Raw genomic sequence first — 23,219 nt, 5'->3', positions numbered from 1 at the left:
AACATGAGGTTAGCGTTCCCAGCGCTCCTCCAGACCCCCTTGCTGGCAAGGGTGGGGAGTCTACGCTACAGTTTTTTCACTAACTCCAGGAAGAACATATTCTAGGGCACAATAAACGTCTTCCGAAGGAATGAAGGGTCAGAATGTAATAAAGATTAATTAAGTCACACACACAAACACACATACATACATACATATATATTTTTTTTTTCGCGGAAAGGGGGAACAAGGGTGGGAGAAAAATCTCCCCCAACCTCCCCCCCCCCCAAAAAAAAAAAATCCTGGCTGCGCCCATGCCATATAGATCTACTTACCAAATCAAGAGCTATCTCAATTTCGAAAAAAAAAATCTTTTGTTGGCGAGTGACAATGAACCACAGACCTATATAAATTTATATTATATAGATCTAGGTCTGTGCTATTGCGAAAATATATCTATCCTCTATCTCTAGAGATCTCTAGTCTAAATATCAATAAATAATGATTTCAGATTTGACTAGATTCTAGATCTAGATCTAGATCTAGACTAGATCTAAATCTTGGTGTAGTTTTAAATAGATTCTAGATCTGAGATTCTCTATCTCTGTGTATCAACAAAGGTATGATCATGTTTTAGCTGGCGGCCGCCATATTAAAATGATGATAGCAACAGCTCCCAGGCAACCAATTGTTGCCAGATGGATTTTGTTGGTTAAAATAAATAAAATGAGTTATAGTGTGCTGCCAACTATTACATAAAAAAAAACTGAATACATTTAGATAAGAGGGAATGTAGACCTATTTATTTAAACAGGAAATAGATGTACATTTTACTAGTGTGAATCTATATTATTTCTCAATATTTTATTTTGTATGTGTTGGTGTAGATTGAGTTTGTTAAGGATACATGTTTTTGTGTTCTATTGAATCTGAAAAAAAAAAAAAAAAAAAAAAATCGGTATTTTTTGTTTTTTCACATAGATGTTCTTTTTTTTTTTTAATTTGATGATGCTTTATTTCATTATGTGTGTGTATGTACATATGTGTGTATATATGTGTATGTGTGTGCGTACGTACTTGCGCGTGTATTTTATATGAAATTATTGAGAGTTAAAAAATGCTTAGCTTATCAAGTATCTTATTAATGGTAAAACAATTAATGAGACATATTAATTCCACCATCCCCTCCTTTCTCATTCTAGGCAGGGGACTAGACAAAGGTAGATTTATCAGTACCATCATTTTAGTACATTTTAGTTTAGAAAGCGATTTTAAGGCGGTAAAGGAGACAAGTGCACGCTGACACAGTACCGCTAAAGCTTAAAATCCGTCAATGTGCACATTACTTAGCTAGTCTTTGGTTTGAGTTGGACATTAGAGTTGCAGTAAAGAATAATCCATTTGGTTTATTGGCTTGACCACATAACAGACGTTGTTACGGATAAACAGTATCCATGCCACAGCAACAATTGCGTGGGAGGGTCAACACAAACGTTACAAAGACACCCTTAAGAGTTCTCTCAAGGAGTGTGAGGGAAACGCTATAGCTCTGGGTCCTTTCTTATTGCCTGAGGCCGTGAGTGTCGTGTTTCATGATATAACGCAAGGAGCTTGGTAATCAACAAAGAACGTAGATCTAAGATTTAAAAAAAAAAGGAAGGTGAGAAATGAAGCAGGCATATCTGCAGCAACCCATGCCATCTATGTGGTCGGCTTTTTAAAAGAAAAAATGGACTCCAAAGCCATCTTCAAATTCATAGAAAATGGGAAATAATCTCATCTTCAGCTACGAAGGAGGAGCCATATATTTAAGCTAGCTAATCTGCTCATTAACTGATTAGCTACAGGTTACGTTAATGTGCAAAAATCGACATTTTTCCTCTAGATATAGGCCTACTGTTTAGGTACTGTTAATGTTTATAGGGTTAGGATAGAGTTAGGTTTATCTAGGTATGCAAGCTCCTGCAAATAACTACAAAATAATAATTTAATTTATTAAGCGCTGTTAACAAAGCACTATAAACCTTTGCAGAGCTGATTATTTTGTGTGTCAAAAGAGTTGAGTCAAAGATAATTACAACATAACGTAATACCTTGACAAGTGGATCCTGGTAGTTGGTGATAAATACGAAATTAGTCGTATTCTAATTCTGTTCTAAAGTTGCTGCTCGGCGGTCTGGAAGTTCAAAAGAAAACAGCGCCCACTTTTACTGCGCCAAATACCCATATTGTTCATATCTCACTTACCATCAAAGACATACCTCACTTATTAGACGTCCCATATTTGACCACTGGAGCAATACACCACAGGTGCGTTATATAAGTCACACTCATACAATACGCCTCACACGCACACCAATTACCATTCACACGAGGGGAGGGGAGTCATATATGGAAAATGAAAGAATGTCAAGAAGAGGGGAGGGAAGAGAAAGTGGCGAAAGAAGACTACGTCTTACCGGGGGGGGGGGGGGGGGGACAGAAGTTAGCAAGACATCCAGGATGACATAACATCCAGACGATGGCGTTTTCGGCTAGCGGCTCATGGTGTCCCTCTTTGCTTTAACAGTGATAAGGGGAGGGAAGCTAAACGACCTCTGTGACCCGAAGCTGAGTCTGCCTTGGTCCAATGAATGGAAAACGGTGTGTGTGTATGTACAGTAGATGGGCTGGGTGACAAACTCAGCTCTGCTATTAACATATAATTTTATTCTTTCTGACTCACAGTCGACTGGTGTCTGGAAATATTTAAGCTCCCAGTAATTTAAGCACCCGGGACCGGGAAATCGGGCACTTTTTGACAAGGCAGAAAATTAGGCACTCTTCAATAGAGACTTAATTTAGAAGATAATTGATTTTTTTAGCGCATGTTTTATTCCGAAAATACCAACAATAACTAATTTTCAACAGAATGTTCCTGAATCAAAAGAAAAGCTGACAAACGGAAAAAAAAGTACAATCACAAGAATGCGGGGGAAAATCACATTATATAATTTAGGCCTGCATATCAAAGGATTCTGTGGAGGAGAGGTAGAGATGATTCCCCGCTTAATGCTTCACATCCACCACCAACCCTTTAGATTAATTGTTCATATTATTTTTTTTTAAATATATATTATGTCGCTACCTCTCTCTAATGTAAAATTCAGCCACTCATAAGTCAGTAGTAAATGCAAAGTCAAGTTTGAGGGTAGGGTATTGAATTTTACCTTTTCAGCCCCCCCCCCTTTTAAACGATAAAGCAAAAGATTCCGATGATAGATACAGAGTCGGATCGGGTGTGATGACGATAAATCTAATTGCCTTATCCCCAACTACCTTAACCTTTAAGATGTGCTTGTGGAAGGGAAGGCAGAACAGAATGATAAATTTGTCAAATTCAGATAAATCTAACAAAAAAATGACTAACCCTAACCCTAACCCTGAAGACATTAAACGTCGTATAAATCTAGCGCGTCAGACATTTACTGATTTACACAGCTAAAACCAACCTGACTGTAAATCTCCTCACATCTCAAACAAGACTAAACTAAGAATCTTTAACTCTATTGTCAAGGCTGTCCTATTGAATGATTCGGAAACATGGAGAACAACTGAAGCGACAACAAAAAAAAATTACATACCTTCATCAACAGATGCCTGAGAAATATCCTAAAAATACACTGGTACGACAAAGTAGAAAACACCAAACTGTGGGAGATGAGTGGGCAGAAAAATATAGAGGTGTAGATCTTAGAGAGGAAGTGGAGATGGATTGGTCACAAGAGAAAATGCCGATAGAGATCTAAAGACTGTTTTTGACAGTAGAATATATAATAATATCTAAATGTTCCTAGATCTAGATTCTAATTTTCCAACATTTTTTTTTACAGAAATATGACCTGTTTGAGAAAGAAAAGTTGAATTTATTTATTCAAATTCATAATTATTAAATTGCTAGACTGAGTAAAGATTTAGAAAACAGGACTTTGCATCTTCACCTTACAAAGAACAATGATCTCAATGTTTTATGTGGAATCGAAGAGCCTTGTAAGTGCTGCACTTTCTATTTGTAACAGAGATCTTTATAAATATATATATCACTTTTCCCACAAACAATTATGTCTTCATATGCATTTCAATGTAAAATTTTGAACAGGTTTCACTCAAATAAAACTTTGTACTGAATAGGAATGATTCAAACTGAATGATTCAGGAATGACTCACTACAGCAAGGCATTTTATTAATAGTTTAGTCTTACAAGATCCCAATGTTTCTGGTGACAATAGCTTAACATCTAAGGAACATTTTAATGCACATGAAGGGAACATAACTGTTATAAATTCCAATGGAGTAGGTAAGATGACATTCATTTGCAGAGAGGATAAAGCATACACATGTGAAATTTGCCGCAAAGAATTTTTTAAAAAGAAATATTTACAAAATCACCAGCGAGTTCATACTGGAGAACAAAGATACAAATGTTACTTATGCAGCAAAGGTTTTTACCACCGCTCCAAACTGAACAGACACGAGCTGTGTCATTTCAAACAAAAAACTTACAGATGTCTGACCTGCAACAAGACATTCTCTGTTCTATCGAAACTTAAGAGACATCTGATGAAGCACACAGAGAACATGTATAAATGTCCAGTGTGCCAGAAAGGCTTTTCCTGTCTGTACTACTTAAACTGTCACTGTAAAATTCACACTGGAGAGAAACAGTTCCATTGCAATCAATGTGGCAGTGACTTTTCACACCGATCCAACTTTGCTCGCCACTTAATTATTCACACTGGAGAAAAGCCTTTTAAATGTCAGATTTGTTACAAAGGATTTTCTGAGAAAGGTTATTTGAAGAAACATCAGGTTGTTCATTCCAGGGAAAAACCATATCACTGTAACCTGTGTCATAAGAAGTTTTCTTTCTTATCAAAGTTAAGAAAACATGAAACTACTCATAATACCGGACAGCAGTTCATGTGTCTTACCTGTAACCAGATGTTTTATCTAAAGGAGCAATTAAAGGCTCACCTTTTAACTCATACAGGTGCTGACATCCACAACTGTGAGTTTTGTGGAAAAATTTTCCTCTGTAAAACTAAAATGAAGCGCCACCTTGTGGTTCATACTGGGGAAAAACCATTCAAATGCTATGTATGCTTTAAAGGATTTTCAGAAAGAGCCTACATGCAAAAGCATCTAGTTGTACATACTGAGGACAAAAGATTTGTGTGTCAGTTGTGTAATAAAAGATTTCCCAACCCTGCTAAGTTAAGATATCATGAAGTAATTCACAGTTGTCAGTCTATATATAAATGTCTTATGTGCAATAAAGTGTTCTGTGTTTTAAGTAGGTTTAATCTTCATGTGGCTAGTCATATTGAGGACAAATTTACCCTGTGCTCTCTTTGCGGCAGAGCTTTCTCTTCCATCTACAATTTAAAAAGACACCAGGCCCTAAAATGTAACGATAAAGAAATGAATTTTAAGTTTGCATCGTGTGATGAATTGTTCTTGAAAGAAGACATTTCGGAAAAGCAATTTTTAAATCTTTCTGAGCGAAATCAGGAAGTATCCACTCAGAAATTATGTACAAAGAACCATGAGTTTGATGATGAGGGAAAATCTTTTCACAACAATATGTCAGGTGAAGTAATTCTATACAGACATGACAACATCAAGGTGTTCCAATGTCACCTGTGTGCTAAAGTTTTCACCAGAAGTAACTATATAAAAAAACATCTCTTGGTTCACTCTGGTGTCAAACCATTCGAATGTGACACTTGTCATAAAGGATTTTTGACTCACTATAATTTGAAAAGACATCAGCTGATTCATACTGAAATAGGAAGCAGTTGAATGTCTTAAGTTTTGAGTGAAAGTAACAGAAAGTTCTTCATAAAAGTAATAGTTGGCTGACTTGTGCCTACAAATATCAGCCCTGGTTTGGACAAAGTTGTGTACACACCATCATCCCACTAGACATGGTTAATTTTTTTTTTTTTAACATAATAAAAGAATTGTTTTGGACATGTGAGACTGAAATCTTTTTAACATCCTTTATTAGTCATTGTAAGAAATAGCTTAACATCATCATAAGTCTAAATATGAGTTGGGGTTTTTACACCATTGAATCAATGTTTCTTTTTTGTCATTCCGCAGTTTAAAGTAATATTGATCTTATGTATTTGTTTTGCTTTAAAAGTAACTCTACATAAATATTTGGATGTGAACTCATGTATCAATAAGTGTTTGATACATTGGTGTTACTTAGTATAGGAGTGTTTGATACATAGGTGTTTCTTAATATAGTTGTCTAGGATTGTTTGATACATTGGTGTTTCTTAGTATAGGAGTGTTTGATACATTGGTGTTACTTAGTATAGGAGTGTTTGATACATTGGTGTTTCTTAGTATAGGAGTGTTTGATACATTGGTGTTTCTTAGTATAGGAGTGTTTGATACATTGGTGTTTCTTAGTATAGGAGTGTTTGATACATTGGTGTTTCTTAGTATAGGAGTGTTTGATACATTGGTGTTACTTAGTAAAGGAGTGTTTGATACATTGGTTTTTCTTAATATAGGCGTATAGGAGTGTTCGATACATTGATTTTTCTTAATATAGGAGTATAGGAGTGTTTGATACATTGGTGTTTCTTAGAATCAGAGTACTGGTATGTGAAGTTTTGTACAGTATTGACTGCATATATAAGATAGGTGTTAGCCTATGCAGTATATAGGCAATATATGTATTGTGACTATGCTCATCCTCTGTTAATATTCCCTTTCTGTTGAGCTGTGCACATGATAACATTCTCCATTCCATTGAAAGGAAATCACACCAATTGAACTTTTGGATAAACTGCATGTTACTCAGTCTTGTTGTTAGAAATTTCTTTATCAAGTGTCATAGACGGCACTAATTCAAACAAGTTTATACAACCATGTAATTATCATTACACAGACTTAACCTGCACTGTACTTGGCACTAAGTAGCACAGACTAAACTGTAAGTTCAGATCTCATTGAAGACTGAAGCTAGTCGTTTTGATTTACTATTATTTTTGTCTCCAAGCATCTTTGAAAATGAACTTGAAATCTCAGTTAGTTCTAGTACTAGTGCACAATCAGTGAATCATTATAATTTTGTTTGTGATATTATTCAATTATACATCATTGTTTGTTGTTGTTTCTTTAACTTGTAAAGATGTGATATTTAGATCTAATTAAAATGAGAGTTTTAATCTCTACTTGTAAATTTATGAAGTTTCAATTTATTTATATTGTGTAAAATAGTCTACAGTTTGTATTTCTCTGTAGAAGCAGAACAAGGTATCAGAAATGAGAAATTAGCGCGATAAAAAAAATAATTCAGAGCATAGTAGTAAACTTAAGGGCAGTAATAAATGATGAACTTCCTTTTTTTTTCTGATTTTTTTTTTTATGCTTTCCCTTTACTCATCAATTAGTACAAGACAAGAGAATTGTTTTGTCTTTTTTTTTTTTTTTAGATACCAGTAATTAGTACTATGTATCTTCCGAGCACATACATTAAATTGTAGAAATAGTTAGCACTTAAAATTGTTATTTTGAAATATTCTAGACTAGAACCTGTCTCCATTTAATGAAAAGTTATCACCAGCAACACAGTTCTATAGGATGGATGGGTTAGAGAAGATATTCATTTATTTATTAAAAAAAAAACACTATAAATTGAACTTAGTATAATATATAAAATATATTAAAGATTTATTTATATTAAAGATGCAGTATTTCATGCGACCACAAAAACCCTGTTACGACCTGCCACATCTGCTACTGACAAAGCTTTTGTCTTTTGGGGTCTATTTAGTTTTTTTTTTGTTTTTTTTTGCTGTCTGCGCCTATCTTTGGCAAGGACTTTTCTTGGGTCTTGAATGTGTGTCCCATTGTGAAAGCTTTCTCTTTCCTCTAGCATCTATGTGAAATAATAATTAAGAATATAGGTTCATTCATGTTAATGGGGTCCCTGGGTTGAATCCTGATGAAAGCTGGGATTTGTACCTATGGGATCTTTTGGGCCTCTACACCCAGCTCTAATGGGTACTTGACATTATTTGGGGAAAAGTAACAGCGGTTGGTTTTTGTGCTGGCCACATAGCACTCTTGTTAACTGTGGGCCACAGAAACAGATGACCTTTACATCATCGACCCTATAGATTGCAAGGTCTGAAAGGGGAACTATTTAAAATGCAGTTAAGATAATACTATATCAGTTTATTTTAAAAAATCTATCGGATGATTTGGTGAAACAGCCTATTACATCATAGATTAGAAGATGATAATGATGCAACACATTTGAATATAAATAGAATGATCGCAACAAAAGTTTGCTGTACACATCAGCATTCGACTTTTCGATGGACTATTCTATTGTGTCAGAAGCCATTAACAATGTGAACAAAACAAAAAGTTTAAAGAAACACTCATAGCTTCCTTTAAAAAATGTAGAATAAACACCTTCACCTTTTCAAAAATGATTGCAGCTCAATTTGTACATGGGGTTTGTGCTTTGTGTGAATAATCACAAAATACTGTTCATTGAAATTTTTAAAAATTAAGCCTTTATGAAAGGTATATAAATATCCTATTTATAACAAATCCTCCCTATTGATTCATTACATTTACTTATCTGTCCTGTTTCTCCAGGCTGATTTTGTTTGAAAAACATTTTATAAAACATTTTAATGCTGAAGTAAGACTAGAACCCATGCACATGAAATATGCTGGTGCACAATTTTTGTTCCTTTGCTTCTTCTGATAAAGTTAGATACGGCATCCTTTATAAGATGCCAGAAACTGTACAATTTAATATAAAAATAAAGACACATCACCAGGCATTTAAATTTTATTATTACAACAGAACGATGTAAATCATTTATGAAGTGAATTTAAACCAATTAGTTAATCAATTAGTCATAATAAATTAATTTTTCTTTTTTATGAGTCAACATGCAAGATAACAGACGCATTTAAATAAGTGTCCTACCTTTCTCATCTAATGTCAAGAAGATTCATGCTTTACTTCATCAATTTTTCACTTGGTAATTATAAAACATGATGACAGAAGATGTTATATTTTAAAATGACAGAAGATGTTATAATATTTTAAAATGACAGAAGATGTTATAATATTTTAAAATGACAGAAGATGTTATAATATTTTAAGATGACAGAAGATGTTACAATATTTTAAAATGAAATACAGTTATCAAAAAGTAACTGATATGGTGTGTTGTATTTTAAAATAGTTGTTAAAAAAAAAGATAAGATTATTTACACACATTTGACAAAATAGAAAGAACTTTTCCTTTATATAAGAGAAAACATTAAAGGGGATCAAAAAATAATTTCGTTAAAATGTCAAAGCTTTCTCTCCCTTAATTCAATTCTTTCTGTGTAGTTAGTCTCAAATATTGTATAACGGTAATAGCCTTTTATTATGAACAGACCATTTGAAATATTTCTCTATCAAGTTTGTTTCTTTAGATTCTTAAGATTTCATCAGAATCTGATTATTTCAAAGTGAATTTCGGTTAATGTTTTATAAAAGGCTAGGAAATAGTCCAAGAAAATCATTTTCTGAGAATATTATTTAGACAATTTTGGTAAATTTAAACCTAATAGGTTTCTCTGCTTGTGCAAAGGGGAGATAAATGAATCTCTCAAAAGCTGACTCTGGCTGTAGATCAATCTGAAGTTTTTGTAGCACCTAAAATGACAAAAAAATTGAAAAGGTTGTATTTTATATGTTTGAGAGTAACATGGACAGGATAGAATATTGAAACTTTCATAAAACTAGTTTTATAGTTTTTAAGAACCTTTTCAAAAGTGGGATTGGATTAACACAAGTCCTTGTATTTTCCAAAAATAATAATTCGAAATAGGCAATGTTTATGATAAAGTATAAAAAATTACCTTGACAGCTGCCAAGTAAATTTCTTGGACAGCAAAACGTCGACCTATACAGTTTCTGGGGCCGTGTCCAAAAGGTAAGACAATCATACTGTGAGCTGAATCTTTCTTTGTATTGTCTTCTGACCTCAACCATCTCTCAGGGAGAAACTGATTGGGGTTCTCAAAATGTGTTCTCGCAGGTCTTTTGTTGAACATAAAAACTTTCATCTAGATAAAAGGGAACAAAAAAATGTTTATATAATTAAGAACATATTTTATTTAATGTGTTCAGGTCAATGAGTTCATATAAATAAATTTAAACCTATTAAAACTATTTTACGTGTTATTTTGTATGTGGTTAGAAAGGTTTCTTTATGTTGTTCTGTTGTATTTATGTGTATTTTTCTGTTGTGTTGTCTTTATATGAGAAAAGAGTCCTTGTAATGTCCGTAAGGATCAATAGAGCAGTCTTAGGTTTAGGTGAAGAGATTTGTTATTTGCAAAGACTTTTTAGGCGCGAGAAGCTCTGATGATAATTTATAAAACATAAAACATTTATAATAAACTTTTTTCCCACTTAAATATATTATATATATATTAAACATTCTCCCCACTCCCCGCCCTGAAAAAAATAATTATTTTTTTTTTTTTATTTCATAAATGCATATTCAGAACTATGGATGACTGTCTGGTTGTGTGGTATGCATTGGGAATGCTCGTCTCTATGGATCCTGGTTCAAACCCTGCCTGCTGACATCACACTTCGTTCAGTGGGTTGAATGGGCAAGGATGCCATAATCTCCAATTCTAAAGGAACATACAAAACATGTAAAACAGAAACTTTGAAAGGTCAGATTTCCACGTATCCCCCTTCACTAGGTCTGTGAAACGCATTGGATGACATTCAGCAGTTTTTTGTTGGTGTTTTTTTTTTAGTTGGAGATACAAAAATAAAAATTTGTGTCAGCAAAATAAAATATAATGTATCATTGTTTCTTAGTGTTTCTTTAAGAATGTTAAAACCCACAAACACTTTATATTGTTAGTGACACACTGACATAACAATTATTACACTGAAAACAAATGTCCAAATATAATGGACTGTTGTTGACATAAAATAAATTTGAATACAAACACAATACAAAACATAGAGACAAATCATCCTTTTAAATACATATTAACAGTGGCGTAGATAGGATGGGGTGAGAATTTTTAAATCCCCCCAATTGAGGCGGGCCCCAAATGAGTGTTCAAAATTGTTTTTTTTACATTAAATATTATGCAAAATGCAGGGGCACCCAAAGAGGTCAAGCACTCCAGGCCCCCTAATGATGGCAAATTCCTAGCTACGCCGCTGCATATCAAAATTAACATATAAAATTGTGGTTCCAAAATTTTACATCGAAATCGCCAAAAGAACCACCTTTTACGGTGTGTGTGTGTTTGTTATGAGATATTGAAAGGGAGTATTTATTGTTTCTTATAGAGAGAAAGGATTAATTTAATGTAAGTCTTGTAGAATGATGCAAGATAAGCAGCACTTACGTAAGCTGTGTTAAGTATGTCAAACGACTCTAGGATGCCAGAGTGTAAGGACAGAGTTTTATTGTGAGTTTGATTCGTTCAAATATCAGTTTTTTTCAGTTCATCTCAAATTGAATTTGTCTATATTTTAATAAAAGTTTTATTTAGTTTTGTTCACAAGGAAGTTATTCAAGTTGTATAAGTTAAAATATAGTAAGCCTACCAGCAGTTTGGTGCTATAAGTCAATGACCATCAACACCACCGCACCTAAACATCCCTCTTCCCTTGTGTGAATGTATATTATGTGTTATTCATTATTGTAAGACATATTTCCTTTAGGATTGTAAGAATATTTTTTATCTAATTATTAATACAGCTTTTACTTTTTTAAGAAAGAATTCTACCATTACTAATTCTTCAACCTACCCCTGCAGGCACCTTATAGCCACCTAAAACTAAATCAACTGGCAGAATCCTGGTGTTACCAATCGCAACTGGTGGGATCATTCTATATTCAAGAAAAATCAAACTTTTATTCACATGTAAAAAAAATGCTGCTTTATAAAAAAAAATATAGCACAACAAAAAGTTAAAAACTGATTTAATAACAGGATTGTTGCATAATAATTATAATAATTTCCCAATCCAATAAAAATTTTTAAAATCATTCACACTAATGTGTCAATCTCCAACACATAAAAACTAATTAGATATTTGTAAGTGACAAGTCTTATTTTCTTCCTTCACAAAAGTACATTTCTTAATATTACATTACATCATATGTGTTATAAAGTTGGATCTCTTGTGAAGTTCAGAATAAGTCAAAATAATAGTCTGAGTTGTAAAGCGTTTGGCTTCCTAGCTGGGCGGTCCTGAGTTTGAATCTTGGTGAAGAATGGGATTTTAAATTTTGAGTTTTTTAGGATGCTCCTCGGTCCACCCAACTTTATTTGGGGGAAGTAAGGGCCAGTGCTGACCACAGGAGACCCCTGTTAACTGTCAGCCATAGAAATAGATGACCTTTACATCACCTGTTTGCTAGATCTTAAATGGGTCCTTTACTTTTACTTTTTCAATAGTCTATTTATGAAATTTGTTCTCATTAAATTTAGCAACTGTTGTTCAATTTTGTGTTTTATTTTGTAAACTTTACCTAAACGATTCTTTCAGTGCAGCTTTTAAATACACCATCTTTGATAACGCTGTAGCGGTCAAAGGTCCTTCTGGTCCCAATAGGTCTAAAATTTCTTTTCTTAAATTTTGCTGTTTCTCTTGATGTTTGGCCAAATTGTATAAAAAGACTTGAGTGTATTTGGCAGTCTGAAATTTAAAAAAATAACTGTTATAACATAAAATAAACATAAAATACAAACTCATCAAGAAATAACTGAAACATGTATATAAAGAAAGTAGAGAAGTTGCACATGTTAACATCTCTTGCAGTGCACCATGGTCTTCGGAAGAGTACAATTATTTTTAAATAATTAAGCAGACCTAGCTGTGACCTACATAATGTGTCAACTCTGGTTCAGAAGAAGCAGTTGTCTGTTTGTGTGTTTGCACACTGAATGTTCAAAATTAAATGTTTCTCTGTGGTATCTGTATTTATTTTTCAGCTTATGCATGCTTTGTTTTATGACTGCTTATGCACTAGAACAATAGAAAGATAATTAAGTTCAACAAATTAAAGTTCCCATTTTAAAAAAGGGGCCTTCAAAGTTCAAACGGCTTTCATCTAACAAAAAATTGAATTCACACAAACCAAAATTCAGCGTAAAATCTTATATTTAATGAAAGTTTTTGAGGTATGTTTTCAAAACAATTCGTACTCCTACAAAGTAAGTGTTTTTAAAGGCATCCTAAATGTGTTGTTTTTTTTCCTCCAAGTAGATTAGTATATTTTTGTCTCCAAGTAGATTACTATACATACCGAGTCAGTTCCAGCAAAATAAAGAGATATCATTAAATCAGCTACAGTTTCATTGGTCAACTTCTTATCTGACAATAAAGAGTAAAGCAAATTCGGGCTGTCTTCATTAAACTCTCCTGTCTTCATTTCTTGCTCTAAAACTTTTCTTGCTTGCTCAATATGACCAATAGCAACCCTGGAATGGGACATTATAACAGTATAATTCTTAGGTTTTCTATTAGCCAAAAATTTTTTTTACTCCCCTCCCCTCCAACGCACAAAAGTCTTTTTATTTCGGGGGGAGGAGTAGATTTATTTTACATGCTTTTATCTTAAACTCAATTCATTTATTAGTGGATTTTATTTATACAAAGTTTATATTATTTCACTCTTTCTGTTTGGTACAAATCTTGTTGCTTAATCATTATTTGCCCCACTTGCAATTCTCGAATCAAGTTGGCACTTTGCAAAACTGTTTGTTGAATCTATTTTTTTTTTAAATGAGCCAATTAGTTAAATTAGTAGTAATTTTTTTTTTCATATAAGAAAGAAAGGGGAGAAAGTTTTTGAGGTAGTGATAGATATGTCAGTAATTGTGCAATTCTTTCCCTTGTATAAGTTTATGTTTTTTATTTTTTACATAAGTCTATTTACTGTTTTGCTTGTTTAATTTATCTAATAGTCTGAAGCCTCTACAAGTCAATGTCACATATATCTAAATACCAGTACTTTCTAAATGTAAAATAATACAAATGCTAAGTTGCACAACTATGTATTCGGTATATGACCCTTTCTACAAATTCTAAACGTGGGTTACATGAAAACTGAGTAAGCAGACCCTGGGGGAGGGGCTCTTTTGTATTGCTTCTTTTAATGAAATGGTTGAAATGATGTCTTGATCAGATTAGAAAATGTTGGTTAGTAGAAGTGAATAGACCCTCGTTAGAGACTGTTTTCAATCAGTCGGTTGAGTTCCCACTTCATAACACTTGACATTGCTGGCCATATATGTAGGTCTCCACTGTCCAGTGTAGGGTCTAAACAATAGTCTAAAATAGATTCACTCCAGGGGAAGGGGAAGAACATTCCACCTATCACTTTCACCTCTGTGGTTGGGTCAGAAATCTGGACGAATTTGCTGACACTGCATTTTTTGTATATTCTCAGGTACCTACCTGGAAGTCATAGGCCCGCTTCCCAAGTAACAATTGGCTATATCCACTTTGTTGTGAATAAGGAGGGGGGGGCGAATACTTTCACGTTTTTTTTTTAAATAAAAAAAAAATTAGAACAGAAAATGTCATTATATATTCCTTCTTCTCTCAGTAATCAGATCAATAACGTTGTTTAAGGTCTTGTCATTTATTGGTGATTTTTCATTGATAATAGAAGATAAAATATACCGTCGTTCAGATTATATTAATGTCATGAAAAAATAACCTTTGTTAATTTATAAAAAAAAAAAACAGAAATGGCAGAAAGTAATTAGTTTGCTTTTAAAGCTCTCTTGCTTCAAACTTTTAATATAGTCGTGTGTTTTTTGTTTTTTTTTTACATTATATAAAAATGAGTTAAAATGTAACAATCAAAACAAATATGATAACATAAAATTGTCACAAAAATATTATCATCTACATCTAGTTAAAATAACAATTTATTTTTTTAAAATTATTATTGAAAGAAGGGTATGAAATATATTATAAATCTATTTCAGAGTCAGAGTAGACACCTTCTTCGTTTGTAATTATAAATGAATAATAAAATGAGACTAACCTCCTCACAAGGTTCTGGGAATTTTCAAATGTTCTGTAAGTCTTATTTCGGTACCATTTATGTGCTAGAGATTTTCCAAGACCTGCTTTTTGTATCATATGGAGTGAAGTTTCGGCTGCCTTCAGAAAATCGACTGATCCTTGATCTGGATTGGCCTCAAACAGTCCAAGTCTTTTATTAAAAATTACAACGGCTATACCTACAAAACAAAACACTGGCATTGTCAGATTTTACTCTTGAGTGGAATAAAGGAACAACGAACAATGCGTAACACACTTAATAAAACTTTATGATGGAAGAACCTTTTTTAAAAAGATTTAAACCAACTACCAACACACCTCACTCATAAGGTTATAGTCTCAGGTCTTAGCAATAAGTTGGTAGGAGGACTCTTTTAAGGTTGTTGATAGTTTGTCACTCTGACTTTGAAAAGCAGCTTATGTACCCATTTTTTTGAGTTAGTACCACATCTTTGTCAACATCAGGGGTCTCAAACACGTGGCCCGCGGGACACTTGTGGCCCGTGAAACAATTTTGTGTGGCCCGCGGCCACCTCCGCGAATTCAAAAAAATTAGATAAAATTTACAATGACCACATATAAGCCGTGAAATGATTTACAACTGCACAAATCAGTAAATGAGGTGTCCGCCCACTGCAAGCGAAGATTCTGTGAAGGCAAGTTTTGTTGTTAGCGAGATGATAGCAAAGGCATCACGACCATTCACTGAAGGCCAGTTTGTAAAAGAGTGTATGCTAGAGGCGTGTGAAATTATCTGCCCCAAGAAAAAGAAACTCTTCGAAGGCATAAGTTTGTCTGCGAACACAGTTGCAAGCAGGATCACCGAGACAGTGACAAATGTTCAACAGCAACTGATTGCCGCTGCAAAAAACTTTGTAGCATATTCCATTGCACTGGACGAGTCTACTGGTGTAACAGACACCGCATACTGTGCCGTATTCATTCGTGGGGTCGACGAAAACTTGAACATTGTTGAAGAGCTATTGGACTTACTCCCCATGAAAGGAACGACGACTGGACGCGACGTGTTTCAAGAACTGGAAGCTTGTATTGACAGGTGTGTTGGCTACCGTGGGAAAAAAACTTGTTTCAGTGGCTACGGACGGTGCACCAGCAATGTGTTCAGAGAAGGTTGGTGTTTTTGGATTAAGGGTAGAGAAACGGTATCAGCTCAGCTTGGCGGGACCTTTTGCAGCCATACACTGCATTCTGCACCAAGAAGCACTCTTTGGCAAAAGTCTACAAATGAAGAACGTGATGGATGTTGTCGTGAAGACGGTGAACTTCATACGTGCACCGGCTCTCAACCACAGACAGTTTGTGTCATTTCTAGCTGATTTAAAAACGGAATACGGTGAGTTGCTTTATCATACGGAAGTCAGATAGTTGAATCATATAGAAGTGCTGCAGAGATTATTTGAATTGAGACGGGAAATAGCATTGTTCATGGCAATGAAAGACGGAGACATACCTCAGCTCAGTGACCCAATTGTTTTGTCTGATCTTGCTTTTCTTACTGACATCACGCAACATCTCAAAGCACTCAATTCACAACTACAGGGCACAAAGCAGCTGATTACCGTTATGTTTGACCGCATCAAATCATTCAAAGCTGATTTTGTTGGCCACTCAGCTGGCAGATGGAAACCTGGCTCATTTGTCTTTTCTACAGAGCATTACGGTTGAACCACAGCGCCTGAAAGACTACGTAGACATTCTCTCCGAACTACCGCTTTCAGCAATTCACTGCTCTCGAATCACAGTTTTTCCTTGTTGCCACTCCGTTCCCAGTTGACGTGAAAAACGTTCCAGAGGAAGTCCAGATGGAACAACTGGACCTGCAGTGTGACACTGTTCTGAAGCAAAAATACGCTGATGTTGGCGTTCCGGATTTCTACCAGTTTCTTCCCAGAGAGAAGTTTCCAAACTTAGTCTGCGCAGCTGCTAGAATTCTAGCGATGTTTGGCAGTACGTACGTTTGCGAACAGTTTTTTTTTTCAGAATGATCAACAAAACAGCATTACGATCAAGACTGACTGATAAGCATCTGAGAGCATCTGAGAGCAACCTTGCGGCTTGCTACTACACGTGACTTCAGGCCTAACGTCGATGGTCTGGTCTCTGCCAAACGCTCTCAGCTGAGTGGACAGAAACATGAGTGACGAGCCATCTGCAGTAGGCCTAGAAATTATAGTTGTAGTTTTTTGGGTATCTACAGTTTCTGCTTTTTAATAAGTGACAGAGACAACGTCAACTTAGTTTAGTAAACTATATTGCCTGTGCATGTAATAAACTACACTAAATGTAATTAATAATTATAAAAACTTTATTTTAGCATTTAACTGCAGTGACAGTAGTGTTCTTAAAATTTAATGAAAAAACATTCTCTTTTTGTGGTGCGGCCCGCTGAATGGTTGTTACTTTCCACTGTGGCCCACATGCTGAAATGAGTTTGAGACCCCTGGTCTACATATTATTGGCTTTATTCAGCTAACCTTGTTAGCCTGTATATATGTGACAATTTTAAGTAAACAAGCCCCCCCCCCCCACACACACACACAAATGATTTATTTCATGGGCGTAAACTATAAGGGAAATGCAGGTCAAATACATTTGCATTCGTCTTTAGCGTCGTAAAGAAAAAAAAAATTGTTTTAATAAGAATTTCAAATTTGAAATCTATTTCAGGTTTCACTCACGTAGAGACTGATATATCCTATACATACAAATATTTTTCAGTGATCTCGTCCATCATATTAAATGTTTTGTTTTAAATGGAGATTTTCAATTAAATGTTTAAGTTCGTGCAATTTCAAAGGGACTTAATACCAAGAGAAGCATCTGGTGATAGTTGGATGAGTGGCCTTACCACCTGGCTGCTCATCGAGGGGGCTTGAGTTTGAATCCTGACTTGAACTGAGATGTGCTTTCTGATCGCGTGTTCTTCTCCCCAATATCCTGTCCACCCACATGTCAACAAAACAAAAGATTGGACAAAAGTGCATCGAGTATGTTTTAATGCTACGTAGCCCAGCAATGAAAAAGTACATGTGACGTTATAGTCTTCACTGAACCCAAGTGAATGGAAACATAAACATTTCCAAGTTCCGCAAAGCTTCTCACTCTAAGCCACTAAACTCAACATGTTAAAGGCACGCAGCCTACTTGTGAGGAAGAACAATTTTATTGTCTTGTGCTTTTGGTTTGGCTTAACAATTCTTATAAGAATTATATTAATTGCATTTTTGCGTTAATCGACATCAATATTCAACTTTTATATTTATTGTTTTATCTCATTTCTCGACATCAATATTCACGTCAACAAAGCCGACTTACTTTCTGAAGCGTAACGGAAGAAAAGATCTTGAGAAGTTTCGGGGGTAAAATTTTGTGTTCCCAGAATGTGAACGAAGTCGTCTGTGACTTTATTTTGTTGCTCCAGGTAGTGGGTAGCAGAATCAGCTTTCATTAATCGTTTGTTGACTGGAGTTCTTAGCGCGTGCCAGGCTTCACCTTGACTGGAACGTCAAACATTTTTTTTGTTAGAAAAATAGACGCTAGAAATTAAGTCATTTTCATTAAATGGAAAATGCACATGAGCCCTAGTCAAGACTGAGCTCTACATCACAATAACAGCGCTAGAGAAAGTGAACTTAGTAATTAGTCACAATGACTTGCAGATATGTAAAACAATATCAACATAACTTAATGAAGTTTATACTAGACAGGAGGCGCAATTGAATGCAATCAAGTGGGGCATTCACTTTTTAATGATCAAAAGTAGAGTTGAAAAGCACTAAAAAATGGGATCGAAACAATTTACAAGTTGAATAACTCTGATATGGTGATTGAATGAACAGTCAAATAGAGCTAAAACTGTGATTGATTATAATTAGAAAGCTTCTATCAACCCACTCTGTCTGTCTGTCTGTCTGTCTGTCTGGTAGATATGTTGAGCACGTTATTTCTCCCACTTTGCACTTTAGGATCAAGTTGAAACTTTGCAAGTCATTCACTCTTCCTAACAAAATTATGAGTCAATTAAAAACAAAACTATTAATGAATCAAATAGTGGTAATTAAATAATTTTGTTTGAGATCGAAAAAAAAAGGAAAAACATCTTACAGTGTTGAGATATAAGGCTGTAAATTTGGAGTTCATCCACTTAGATATGACTTATTTTTAAAGTATTTTTCTTTAATTGCTTGTTTATATTTGAATAGTAGTAATATTTTGATTGATTTGACTTACAGTTGTCCAATATTGTCTTGAATGTTGTTTCTTTTGTTGTAGGCATCAAGGATAGAAGGGCCTGGCCTCTGAGGATATCTCCCTTCATTTCTGTACACCGTCTCAATGTCTTTAGGGTCACTGATGACGACCACTTGAGAACCTAATTGTAGCTTGACCACAGGTCCATATTTGTCATGCAACTGGTCTAAATACTCGTGGATAGTTTCCGTCGTAAATTTGGCTAGAGATGTGAAATCAAAATATTAAGATATCTTAATAGTTCACTTCTGTTCTAAACCAATCGCCTCACTTAACCCTTAAAACGCGTATGGTAGTTAAGCCTCTAAATAACACAATTGTAATTCCATTTTGATTGCACTTATTGTTAAACAGCTCAGCAATTTAAGGGTTAAGCAGTTTAGTGTTAGGAAACATAAAAGCATACATATAAACATAGCAAAGCATCGCTTCTAATCCGAGAGTATGGGATCATATGCATAGGTAATAGGGGGATGCAATCGTTGGTATCTGCTTGGATCTTTCCCAGACAGAAGTTTGTTCAGACACGCAGATGGAGGCAAGCTTCCCAGAGTTCCAAGAGTCGTTGACTCAACTCTTAGGGCAAGCTTCCATATTCCCAGAGTTCCAAGAGTCGTCGACTCAACTCTTAGGGCAAGCTTCCATAGTCCCAGAGTTCCAAGAGTCGTTGACTCAACTCTTAGGAAAAGAACATGACACACAATTTTAAAATCGCACTATGGTTGAAACCTCCATTTTATCCTAGTATAGAGTTTGCACAAACAGTTCTTAGACCCATCAGTTGTACACACTGTAGCTTTCTCCTCTCCCTACATAATATGCTATGGAGTGTGTGTGTGTGTGTTTCTATGGTGACGGTAGGAAGAAGTTAGCGATTGGTTGTGAATGATGCAAGATAGTTGACATTGTCATAAGCGGTCTTAGTTAGGGGAGACAACTCCAGAACGTGAGATTGAAAAGAAGTGTTATTGTAGTGAGTTACATTTTTAAATATCATTTTATAGTATGACGAAAGTTTCCTACATTAATTATGTTTATATTTTAATATAAATTATATTTAGATTTGTTCACAAAAAAAAAAGTTATTCAAGTTATTTCAAGTTTTAGAAGTTAACATTTACTACGCCTACAGCGGTGAAGTTGTCTACCAGAAGTTTGGTGCTAATACCCTAGCAACGATAAAAACACCCCCACCACTCATATCAGACATAAACTATTTTAAAATGAAACGCCTCTTCATCAACAGCACACTATCTGGACCTTGTATATATAGCAGACAACATCATATCAGAAGAACAAGCAGGTTTTAGACAAGGTCGCAGCACAACAGAGCAAATCCTAAACCTCAGAATACTCTGTGAGAAATATCTCCAACACCAAGAGAATCTTTTCCATGTCTTTATTGATTTCAAGAAAGCTTTCGATCGAGTATGGCACGGAGCACTCTGGGCGACAATGGAAAAGTACAACATTAATAATAACATAATCAAAGTTATCCAGAACCTCTACAAGGAGGCCACCAGTGCGGTGTACTTCAACAATAATATTGGGGACTGGTTCAAAACCACAGTTGGAGTAAGACAAGGCTGCCTACTGTCACCAACACTCTTCAATATCTTCCTTGAAAGGATAATGGAAGATGCCCTCGAGGGCTATGAAGGTACTGTTAGCATTGGAGGAAGAAGAATTACTAACTTGCGCTTCGCAGATGACATTGACGGCCTAGCAGGGACAGAAGAAGAACTAGCTGACCTGGTGATGCGCATTGACAAGACTTCTGCAGCATATGGCATGCAAATAAATGCCGAAAAAACTCAAATTATGACCAATAGCCATCAGGGCTTTAAAAGAGGCATCAGTATTGGAGGTGAAAAGCTAACTAGTGTTAACAGCTTCAAATACCTCGGAGCTATTGTCTCAGATGAGGGAACAAAACCCGAATTATTGGCCCGAATAGCACAGTCCACAGCAGCCCTTTCAAAACTTAAAATAATATGGAAAGATAAGGGCTTAGCCCTCGGCACCAAAATTAGACTGATGCGCTCTCTGGTCATGGCCACATTTTTATATGCTTGCGAGTCGTGGACGTTGAATGCAGAGCTTGAGAGGAGGATCCTAGCAATGGAATTGAGATGCTACAGAAGGATCCTAGGCATCACATTCAAAGACCGCATCACAAACCAAGAAATCAGAGACAGGGTTACTGTAGCGATCGGAGCTCATGACGACCTGCTTACTATTGTGAAAAAACGAAAGCTTAAAACCTTTGGCCACATTACAAGATGTACGGGGCTCGCAAAGACCTTTCTTCAGGGAACAGTGCCAGGTGAAAGAAGAAGAGGCAGACAGAAAAAGCGATGGGAGGACAACATTAAAGAATGGACAGGCCTGCCATTGAGAGAGGTTCTGAACAAGGCAAAAAAAAGGGAGGAATGGAGAAAGACGGTCGACAAATCTTGCCTGGTGCCCCAACGGTCCAACAGACTAAGGGATAGGTAAAGGTAAAAGGTAAAAAAATATTCAGTGAAACAGCCATCAATACAACAACATCGCGATATTTGCTTCTTTTTTTTTTGGCTTCCACCAAAGAAAAAATTCATTTTCCAGCGACGAACTTTTACTCGGAGTCATTGTATTTATTTTGGCATCCCTCAAATGAAATGTCAGTAAAGATAGTAACAATTTACCATCAAAAGAGTGACAAAACAATGGTGGCAATAATCAAATAGACACAAAAAAAACTCTTCGGCTGCTTCGACAATTAAATAATTGAATCGAATTCAACTTTCTGTTAAAAACTTCGCATTTTTGTATGAGTGAAACAGTAGTAAGAATATATTTTTTCATTCTAAAGTGTTAGTAATGCACAAGTTGAAGACAAATTTCTTCAAGGATAAACAAAAAATTATTATTTATATTCAACAATAAATATGTATTTTTAACAAAATAGGCTAAGTCTGTTACTGTAGGCTATCTAATGAATGAACTCAATCTACAAACTTACTGAAAGGTTTAAAGTTTAATAAAGATCCAATCAACGGCCACTGGTACAGACCTCCTGGTCCTGGTATAGCATTCAATGGTTTGGCTTCCACCTCATCAGAGGATATGTGTCCTACAGAGGACGTCCTCCAACGAAGTACTGTACTGTTTACAAAACATTTATCAAGAATATTACGCAGAAATGTTACATTTTGAGATCTAAACATCCTTGACCTTTTTTGATCAGCTGTTCTTGTGTAGAGTTAGAAATGAAACATACACAGAAACTATTCAGAATGGTCATACACAATTACAGAATGATTGTGAAGTCTGTAAAAACGTAATTATTTGTCCAGGCAATAGAGTTGCGTCGACGGAATGAGAAACTTTCAAACTTCACCAGTTCCAACTACATGCTGAATACAACAGTGACGTTAGGGTTTGAATGAATGCAGGATCCAGTTCCCGGACATCTGCGCTCTCTCTTCACTCTGTCCACTTCTCTCTCTCTCTCTCTCTCTCTCTCGTGCTCTTTCTCTCTCTATATATACTGTTTTTATTTTATATGACCACATAGATGATGTTCTAAGGTCCAGTTATGCGACGAAATTGTAAATGCTATACGGCTAAAGATTTGCAATGATTACATTGACTCCCCCACCTCCATGCTCTCCACACAAACCCCGCTACTCTGAAATATTTTAACATTGTTTTGTGATCCACAATTGCAAAGCAGCGTTAAGAATAGGAACCAAAGTTACACTTTCTGACACTCACGTTTTTTAGATATTACAAGTCTAAATCTGTTTACTGGAGTTCCATTTACTGCTTTTTTTTTAT

At 35.2% G+C, this 23,219-nt stretch overlaps 2 protein-coding genes across 4 annotated transcripts; one reads left to right on the top strand and one right to left on the bottom strand.

The window, feature by feature from the left end:
• The first annotated feature begins 3,856 nt into the window (after window positions 1-3,856).
• LOC106056987 (zinc finger protein 664-like) lies at window positions 3,857-10,880 on the top strand. 3 transcript variants are annotated; one of them, XR_008776946.1, is made up of 3 exons: window positions 3,857-4,008; window positions 6,840-9,045; window positions 10,571-10,880. XR_008776946.1 is itself a non-coding variant. In XM_056023874.1 (2 exons), exon 2 carries the CDS (start codon window positions 4,322-4,324, stop codon window positions 5,819-5,821), a length of 1,500 nt encoding a protein of 499 aa, XP_055879849.1. In that variant the 5' UTR covers window positions 3,857-4,008; window positions 4,118-4,321; the 3' UTR covers window positions 5,822-6,830. The 3 variants fall into 3 exon arrangements, 1 of the variants encoding a protein (XP_055879849.1); XR_008776945.1 differs by lacking the exon at window positions 6,840-9,045; XM_056023874.1 differs by lacking the exons at window positions 6,840-9,045; window positions 10,571-10,880 and adding an exon at window positions 4,118-6,830.
• On the bottom strand, window positions 7,810-22,982 carry LOC106056986 (probable cytochrome P450 12a5, mitochondrial). Its single transcript, XM_013213972.2, has 9 exons — window positions 22,402-22,982; window positions 19,377-19,599; window positions 18,462-18,643; window positions 15,106-15,304; window positions 13,354-13,528; window positions 12,577-12,743; window positions 11,850-11,931; window positions 9,920-10,126; window positions 7,810-9,713 (listed from the first exon to the last, which is right to left on the bottom strand). The coding sequence occupies exons 1-9, from the start codon at window positions 22,604-22,606 to the stop codon at window positions 9,597-9,599; spliced, it is 1,557 nt and encodes a 518-aa protein (XP_013069426.2). The 5' UTR covers window positions 22,607-22,982; the 3' UTR covers window positions 7,810-9,596.
• Between the last annotated feature and the right edge of the window lie 237 nt (window positions 22,983-23,219).

Source organism: Biomphalaria glabrata, chromosome 3, assembly GCF_947242115.1.
Source record: "Biomphalaria glabrata chromosome 3, xgBioGlab47.1, whole genome shotgun sequence".
Classification (NCBI taxonomy): Eukaryota; Metazoa; Mollusca; class Gastropoda; family Planorbidae; genus Biomphalaria; species Biomphalaria glabrata.
The sequence above is the reverse complement of the archived record's forward strand: the minus strand, read 5'-3'. Positions and strand labels throughout refer to the sequence as shown.

Coding starts and splice junctions, on each gene's coding strand:
- LOC106056986 (XM_013213972.2), bottom strand. CDS start 22,606: ATGTTTAGATCTCAAAATGTAACATTTCTGCGTAATATTCTTGATAAA. Junction 12,744..13,353: donor ATTTTGCTGGAACTGACTCG/GTATGTATAGTA, acceptor TTTAAATTTCAG/ACTGCCAAATACACTCAAGT. Junction 10,127..11,849: donor GCTATAAGGTGCCTGCAGGG/GTAGGTTGAAGA, acceptor CCTTTTATCTAG/ATGAAAGTTTTTATGTTCAA.
- LOC106056987 (XM_056023874.1), top strand. CDS start 4,322: ATGACATTCATTTGCAGAGAGGATAAAGCATACACATGTGAAATTTGC.